The sequence below is a fragment of the Salvia splendens genome, chromosome 2, assembly GCF_004379255.2.
Source record: "Salvia splendens isolate huo1 chromosome 2, SspV2, whole genome shotgun sequence".
NCBI lineage: Eukaryota > Viridiplantae > Streptophyta > Magnoliopsida > Lamiales > Lamiaceae > Salvia > Salvia splendens.
The window spans coordinates 14,691,768-14,701,148 of record NC_056033.1 but is presented as its reverse complement, the minus strand read 5'-3'; the positions used below and the strand labels follow the sequence as shown (position 1 = coordinate 14,701,148).

General features: G+C 35.2%; 1 protein-coding gene across 4 annotated transcripts; it reads left to right on the top strand.

Annotated features, from left to right (window-relative positions):
• Window positions 1-5,447: 5,447 nt before the first annotated feature.
• Window positions 5,448-8,439, top strand: LOC121761748 (protein CfxQ-like). 4 transcript variants are annotated; one of them, XM_042157390.1, is made up of 8 exons: window positions 5,448-5,574; window positions 6,162-6,293; window positions 6,422-6,532; window positions 6,631-6,729; window positions 6,825-6,935; window positions 7,051-7,354; window positions 7,439-7,578; window positions 7,684-8,439. In XM_042157390.1, exons 2-8 carry the CDS (start codon window positions 6,165-6,167, stop codon window positions 8,218-8,220), a joined length of 1,431 nt encoding a protein of 476 aa, XP_042013324.1. In that variant the 5' UTR covers window positions 5,448-5,574; window positions 6,162-6,164; the 3' UTR covers window positions 8,221-8,439. The 4 variants fall into 4 exon arrangements, with proteins under 4 accessions (XP_042013324.1, XP_042013314.1, XP_042013345.1 ...); XM_042157380.1 differs by having other exon boundaries at window positions 6,138-6,293; XM_042157411.1 differs by having other exon boundaries at window positions 5,454-5,574; window positions 6,171-6,293.
• The last annotated feature ends 942 nt before the right edge of the window (window positions 8,440-9,381 follow it).

Here is a 9,381-nt window from a genome sequence, read left to right as displayed (position 1 = left end):
CAATTAAACCTTGCACATTATTACAAATGTGTGAACCACAAGCGGTATCTAATACCCAGGATTGTGAGTTATTCATAGACATATTTATCTCAATGACAAACATAGCTGAGCTCCCACTCATTGCACCTTGTGCCTTAAGTTTTGGGCAGTCTCTCTGCCACTCCGTGAAATTTGACCTAGTCAATTTGTTTGTTTCCATCATACACTCATAAGATAAGTTTGACACATTATCTGAACAGAAAATAAAACGAAAGCAAATCAGAAAAGCATGCAAAGATCACATTCGCATCATTAATCAAACAAGGCTTATTGTATTGATTAGCTCCCACTAATTTTGACATATATTATGTCCCCCAAACATAAAATACGAATTTATATCAAATATAAATTTTAGTGGTCCAAGATCCAAGTCTATATTATTGCAGCCCCTGCTTTGGCTGATCACTACAATAATATCACAAGGTAGGCCTCCAAGCCAATTGCAACAACTATTTTGCAATTCTTGGTTTATTAATCCAATTAATATGCATCCACAAACTATTTAGGTCGCTTTGGCGTCACTAAACAATTTAAGCAAGTCAACCCATCACACGATGCCAACCATGCATCTATGAATGAGCCTAAGCCTTGTAGATTTAGAGTAAACACTTTGGCGTAAAACTCGTGGTCGAAAAGGCTAGGAACATCAAACAATTATGATGGACGATGCGTTTGTTTCAAAACAAGACTTTTATTTTATGGGGAAAAGTGTGATACTAGTTTTGTGAATATAATATCCAATATTAAATTTCAAACAATTACTGGGCGCCGCCTACCCAGACACAGTATAACACGGACTACAAATATTGGGCGCCGCCTACCCAGACATAGCATAACACGGACTACACATACTGGGCGCCACCTACCCAGACATAATATAACACGGTCTCTAACTACTATAGTTAAATAAATAAGCATAAATCAAATAGCATGCTTATCACATAGGATATCAAATAATGCTCAACAAATAACATCAAATTTTATTCACTAATTAAATGTGGATTTAATTATATTAATTCTAAATTAATATAATTATGCATATTTAATACTAATTCCATATTAATATTGTGTTGTGGAGTATATATTATCATTTTCAGATGATAACTATGTCCCAATTTGTTAATCTAATTAACGAAATTAATTCAATCTATATTAATTCTAAATTAATAAATTTGTAAATCAAGTAATAACTCCAAATCATCATCAAGCACATATATTATTTATTATTCCAAAATAATAATATTAACAGATTCTTGCTCATTAATCCAATTAATAAATTTATCATCTAATCTATATCAATTCCAAACTAATATAAACAGATATTTATTATTAATTATAAAACAATATTAGAAACACATTTACTATTATTATTCAAAATAATGATAGTAAATAATTTATTGGCTTGATTAATATTATTAATTCTAAATTAACAATGTGATTTACAGTGACCAAAACCACGATTCGGATCCGACCCGAATCTTCAAAACCCGCTAGGGTTCTGCGAAAAGAACAGTCGCCCCCTCCATGGGTTGCCTTCACGCCTTGGCTACTGCCCCAACCGAAGTCAGGGCTGCCGCTGTCCACAAGCCGGCGGTAAGCACGGCTGTCAGACGTGGTGCAGATTGAAGACGACGTCGCAGCTGCCAAGATCTGGAGCTGATCGCCGCTGCTGTCCAGTGGCTGTGCAGCTGCTGTCCGACGAGGGCAGCTCCTCCGCCGCCGCCTTCCACCCTTCTTTCCCCTCTCGTCGCCACCACTCACACCTCTGACCGCCGAAATCGTACCACGTCGATGTCTCCAAGACGTCGGATGCCGAACAAGATTTATGCGTGATTATTCAAAATATCAAAACATGTTCGAAACATGCTTGGATTGAACTTCAATTGAATCAAAATTGAATTTCCGATTTCACGCTGATGGTCAGTTATTAGTTTCCAAAATCATTCTTTGAAAAGTGATTGAAATTTTAATTCCAATTTCTCGTCGGTGGCTAAGATTGGATTCCAAAACCAATATTTTAAGCATAGTGGATGAAAACAATTTTCAACCTAATTTCTTTTGAAAATCCAATTTCAAAATTCTGATTTCGAAAATCAATTCACGTATAATTAAATTACAAAATAACTATGAATCAAGCCCCGGGCTCTGATACCACTGTTAGGAATTCTTGTATTCATCTAATGAGCGCATCGGAAATTGCAGACAAGAATAACAGATCTAGATTCATAATTACATTGTAAGTTGAGCACGTAACACACAACGAAACTAAATCTTACTTGTTGTGTTGTTCTTCTTCGATTGAATCCTGCAGGTTGAATCCACTACTATCGAGGTCCACGTGCAATCCAATCCGATGCAGGAACTATCCCGGTACAATTGCTCCGTAGAAGAAAGCTAGGAATTCTCTCTACAGAGCTTTACGTATTTTCTTTCTAATGTTACGCTATTTCTCATCTCCCACAATGGAGAATAAACGACCATTATATAGACAAAGAGTCATTAGGGTTTCATGATTGTTGGGCTTATGGACTAAATATAATTGTAGCCCAACTATAATTATTTAATCCGTATTAATCTAATCTAGCCCATATCCTTTCAAACCCAACTTAAGGTACACAGCTATAAATGCAATAAATAAGTGGATAGCTAGACAAAGATTAGTTAAAATGAAAATCCAAAATAGCGAAATAATCTTATACAATAGTAGTAATAAATAAGACTGCGAACGTGGAGCCGAACCCATCTATTGGGTTGCTTTACTCATTAATCTAAATACCATCATTAATGGCATTAATGGCGCACACAGAAATTTTATTTGGTAGGGGTTCTAATGTATTTTCTCTGAACAGCGGATTAGGAGTCTCGGTTGAATTTGGTATAAATTTTGAAAAATATAAAGGAAAATGGGTGAGAAAAATATAAATTTTAAAATGTAATTTTACTTTAACCATTTATATATATCAACCTCAAATCCAAAAAAATATTCCATATTTATCTATACTTTTTATGCTTTTCAATCATATCTAAATACTTACTTAAATTATACATTTATCCCACCAACTATTAATAATTTATATAAATTTAATAATCAAATAGAATTTTCTTATTAATATATTTATGTAATGAATAGTATGCTTTATATTCAAAAAATTACACTAACTTGAAAATTAAAATACACGAAACCTACTATAAGAAAACATAAATTGAAACACATTTAACAATATCACAATTACAAAAATTATATCACAATACGCATATAAAGTAGCTAAATTCAAGACTCGAAATATGTGTATTGTATCCACAAATGATCAACTAGCGCATTTCGAAGTTCTAAACGAACATTTTTATTTTTTATTGTGTCATATCGAGTGAAATACTTGCTTAGAGACTCTTGACAACAAGCATCACGTGGAATTCAGTCTTCTGATTCAAAAAGTCAAGACTCATATCTAGCATTGCTCTTAAACTTTGTCTTCATTTCCTATGAGTTCTGGTGATTGACGAGGGACGTGCCTATGGGGCTCTTCTTCATCAAGGCCATTTGGAGTGAAGAAGGTTAAATTAATGTGATGGTTCCACATACAATTTTACTCTCTCAATTATAGTCTTATTAACTATAGCTTTAATGTGTATTTCGACAACCAAAGTGACTTCGTTTCAAAATTTATGGAAATTTTTTTGAGAATATGTTAAGACAACATTACAAAATATTCGGCCTCTCTCGATCATTATTGGGATCAATTATTGAGAAAATACAAATAATCACGCTAAAAATAACTTAACCAGCATGACATTGGAATACAGGAGGCATCGACGACATTGATTACAACACATTCACCATTTTTATATTCGACTAAACTTCCATGATGACAGCAAAATTCAGCCTAGATTTAATTATTCTACGACTAAGTATTCAATACTTGATAATTTCTTTTATGTAAAAATAAATAAAAAATAGAAAGCAACCACGATTCAAAGTATCGATAAAATCAAGATTAAAGGTTAAATTTAGTCCTAAATATATGACCGATATACGAATTTGGTCCAAAATATTCACTTTTTCAAAAACGGGTCCATAACAAATGAAATTCATGTCTATCTGGTCCATTTTTAACGGTTCTCTTAATTTTTGACGGTCAACCGTTGATTAGCAAAATTTTGACCCGATTAGGCTTAATCTCGGATTATTAGTCATCTAATTATTGCAAATGTTCAAGACGTATTTGATATTGATAATGAATATGTTGGATTAGTTTGACGGTATTTTGTTCTATTTTTCTGCATCATCTTCGACGACATTGTAGTCCATAATGCTATGTGGACGTTTCAAATCTAGTTTCAAAACCTTAATATGCATTTCAACAGTGTCGGAATTCAGGAACATAGATTTAGGGGCTTACATTCAAGATTCAAAATTCAAAATTCAAAAGCTTAAATTTAAAATCAAAATTCAATTGCTTCGTCGGAAACGGCAACTGAGGTTGACAGTGACGGCTTCGTCTCGTCGATGGGCCACCGCTGTTGCCGGAACTCCTGCAACAGTGCAACCTCTCAATATCCGACGGGTTTTGGACCAAGTTGCAGAGAAAGAAAATTAGGTTATTGGTGGTGTGTGGAAGAAGAAATGAAAGAGAGAAAGAATAAAAAAAATATTTTGATTCATGTTTTTCATGTTTTTATTTAAGGGTTTTCTATTGTACAAATATTTCAGAAATTTTAGAAAAAATAAAAATTAGCTACAATAATAAAAAAATGGCTAATCCGGTCAACAAAATACTAATTAACGGTTGACCGTCGGAAATTGACGGAACCGTAAAAAGGACCGGATTGACACGAATTTCATTTGTTATGGACCCGTTTTTCAAAAAGTGAATGTTTTGGACCAAATTCGTATATTGATCATATGTTTATGACCAAAATTGACATTTATTCTAAAATCCAATGAAAGTGATAATTTAGGACAAGTGTATAAAATATCAACTTGAAATACATGGTAAAAGTTATAATACCAAAAATGAATGTGATTAAATGCAAACTCTAAATATTGTAAAAATTCCAAACTATGATCTGGACCGTTAGAAAATGTCAACAGATGACAAAATAGTTGCAACATGATCTGGACCGTTAGAAAATGTCAACAGTTGACAAAATAGTAGCAACATATATGTCAATACAGCTTCAACAGTTGATGCTGTGTTGACATTGTGTTGATATTTTCTGTTGCTACTATTTTGTTATATGTTGATATTTTTTAATTATAATTTGGAGTTTGTATAATTTATGAGTTTGCATTTTATCAGTACAAAAAATATGTTAAAATTGGGTATTCATAATTAAATTAAAATAGAAATATAGAAAAATTGGAGTATATATATTGCCCAATTTGCGTTTCTGTTTCTGCCACTCGAGAAGGAATCAACCTCAGAGAGAATACCAGATCCATCTCTCAGGCGACGGGATTGCAGATAATTGTTGTGTGCCCCGTCGTCGCCAGGCTGGGGATTGCATCGAGGCTTTCTCCAGCTCAAATTTAAGGTTCGCTTCGCTTTATCCATCATTTTTGGCTTCTTGTTTCTCACATTTGAATTGAAGCTATTGCTAAATTTATTCTCTGAATTGTCGAATCTTCTCCATTCAATCGATTATGTTTTCTCATTTGATAATCGTGATTTCGGGATAGCTACATACTCATCGCTCTTTCTTGTTGATAACTCGAATTCGCCCCATTACATTTCATTTTCCGTGTTGTCCCAAACCAGTTTCGGAATTCGGATCGGTTTATGCAATTTTTCGGCTGAAAATGCCTTTAAACTTAGTGAAATATCCTTTAGATATCACATTTTTTAGGCTTCATTTTAAAGGCAACAACTTTTAAAATCAATCTGGAAAATTGGACATTTGCTTCTGAATTCAATCGGTGAAGACTAAGCTGTATTGTGTGTTTTCCAGTAGTAGCTATTTGGGTACGATTGAGCCTTTGAGTACGTAATTTAGAGTTTTGTGTGGCGATTTCCACTGTTTATGCCTAGGAATAATATGAACTTGTGCTTCATTTGAATACTAACTAGTAACAACTATGTCATATAATCAATATGTAGATATTTTGACTCATAGTGATTCAGAAAATGAAGGACCAACGGCCCAAATCTTTGAAGCCTGCCACAATCCATGGCTTTGCGCAGTCTGGAGATATCAATGCATTCCAGAGGTTGCTTCACAACAACCCTTCTCTTCTCAATGATCGGAACCCTGTGGTATGATCCACATATCTCTTTCTATCCTTCCTCATTTTGTATTCATTATGCCAGATGGTATTTTTCTTATTCAGCCAAAGTGTATATTTAGTATTGTTAGCTGAAGTCTTTTAATTTATGGCATATAGATGGCACAGACACCCCTTCATGTTTCTGCTGGTTACAACAATATTGAGATTGTAAAACTTCTTCTTGATTGGCGAGGACCTGAGAAAGTGGAAATGGAGGCCATGAATATGGTACATTACAAGTATTTAAATTAGCATTGCTTTTGTAATTTCTTCAAGAAACAAAACATTTTTATTGACTTATGCATCTTCATTTATTAATCGGAAAGTATGGAGAAACTCCATTGCATATGGCAGCAAAGAATGGGTGTAATGAGGCTGCAAAGTTGCTCCTTTCTTGTGGTGCTAGTGTTGAGGCAAAGGCAAATGTGAGTTGTGGCTTCTTAAGTAGTCTTTTGGAACTCTTATTTTGTCTCAGGTTTTTAATGTCTTCTCACCTCATCGGGTCCAATTTATCTGGCAGAACGGAATGACTCCTTTACATCTAGCTGTCTGGCACTCACTTCGAGCCGAAGATTGCTCAACTGTTAATACATTGCTAGAGTATAAAGCCAGTTGCAGTGCTGAAGATAATGTATGTTCTGTTTGATAAGTTTATTCTTATGGACTCTATTGAATATTTTATTCCATTCTTGATTGTATCCTCTTGGTTGATGCTTAGTTGCTTACTCTAAATACCTGAAGTGCAGGAGGGAATGACTCCTTTGAATCATCTGTCCCAAGGACCAGGTAATGATAAATTACGGGATCTCCTCGTACGACATCTTGAAGAACAAAGAAAACGAAGAGCCATTGAAGCATGCAACGAGATCAAAGCCAAGATGGATGCACTTGAAATTGAATTATCAAATATAGTGGGCCTAGATGTGCTGAAGCTACAACTACGGAAATGGGCAAAGGGGATGCTTTTAGATGAGAGGAGACGATCCCTTGGACTTAAAATTGGAGTCAGAAGACTGCCTCATATGGCCTTTCTTGGAAATCCTGGAACAGGTAGTGAACTTCTCTCTGGAGTTACTCATTACTTTTTTTTATTTATTTGGTTTGCCAATCGATCTTATTGATATTCTCTTACAGGTAAAACTATGGTAGCCCGAGTCTTAGGGAAACTACTGTACATGGTGGGAATACTTCCAACAGATAAAGTAACAGAAGTGCAAAGAACAGATTTGGTTGGAGAATTTGTTGGGCATACCGGGCCAAAGACAAGAAGAAAGGTAAAGCCTTCTACAAATTTTGTACTTTTTCATAAAAATTAAGTAGACATCTGTAGTTCAACTATCTTCACTTCTTAAGAATTCTAACTAGGTGCACTTTTACAGATTCAAGAAGCCGAGGGTGGTATTCTCTTTGTAGATGAAGCATACCGCCTTATACCAATGCAAAAGTCTGATGACAAAGATTACGGATTAGAAGCATTGGAGGAGATCATGTCTGTCATGGACACTGGAAAAGTGGTTGTCATATTTGCTGGGTATAGCGAACCCATGAAGCGTGTAATAGCTTCAAATGAGGGCTTCTGCAGAAGGGTGACAAAGTTTTTCCACTTCGATGACTTCAATAGTGAAGATTTGGCCAGGATCCTTCATCTTAAAATGTGCAGTCAGGGTGACAGTAGTCTTTTGTATGGATTTAAGTTGCATCCTTCGTGTAGCATAGAGGCCATCCAAGCGATGATCGAACTGGAAACGAGTGAAAAACAGCGTAGAGAGATGAATGGAGGTCTAGTAGGTCCGATGCTGGTAAATGCTAGAGAGAATCTGGATTTGAGGATTGATTTTGAATGTGTGGACACAGAGTCTTTGCTTACCATCACCTTGGAGGATTTGTCAGCGGGGCTTCGGTTGTTGACGCGTTGAGTGACGAGAAGTAGGAGCTGTTCATTCTTTGTCTACTATCACAGCAGGTAGACCATACAAATTGGTTTATCTTTTGTATTTTGGTTTGTTTTCATGAGTATTAACCCAATCTGTAATTCATGTTCATTCATCTGACTAACTCTCACTGATTCATATTTTTTTTTATTGATTTGTATGTTACTAAGCCTTAATGCTTCAATGGAACGTTTTATTCGACTATACCATATCTAAGAGGTCATTGTTTCATGGCAATGTTAGATTTCTGTATTTCCTCTCAAAAGAACTCTCTCTTGTTAATTTTTCTTGTTGAAATGAAGTTTCTCTTGTTAATTCAATTAGTACATGAAATTACAAAGAAGTTCCATTGACATTTCACACGGCCCGTGTGATATGTTCTATATAGAATAGTGGCTTCCAAGCGGGCTGCGTCTTTTCATCTGGCTCGAATAGTAGCCTCCATGTGAGCCGCGTGGTTCGCTCGCGGTCCATGTGAATTTTTCTGGATTGATAGTCATATTCTACGCGGCATGTGTGTCTTGTTTAAGTAAACACGTTTTTAACTATGCGGTTTGAGGCATTTAAGGAGATTAATGTGTATCAGCTCTTCTAAATTAAAATATAAACGAACTATAACCAAAGAAGTTTGTGGGATTCTAATATTCGTCAATTTTTGGAACTAGTAACACAGCCCAGCCCAGCCCAGCCCAGCCCACAACTGTCTTTAACAACTTTTACTAAAAAAAGTGAAATGCCGGTGTAGTAACGCAGCCAGAAGCCCAGAAGATCTTAAGTCTTCCCCCTTAACCTCTCGGGCAAACCGGCTACATCTTTTGTAGTTCAAATCTCTCTGTGATAGAACAATCGTATTCTAAAATAGGTGAAGCAGCATTGACATGAATTTTATTTACTTTCAGTCTTTCATACTACCCCGTCCCGCATTAACTGTCACATTTGTTTTTTTGCACTCGTTTTATAAAAATGATACTTCCTCCGTCCCACAAAAACATGGACAATGGATATGACACGGAAATTAAAAAAAATTGGTAAAGTAAGAGAGATGGGAGAATGATATGGTAAAATAAGATAGATGAAGAGAATGATAATTAAAGTAATGTTAGAGGTTAGTGGGATCTACATTATTAAATTGATATAACTTTTCAA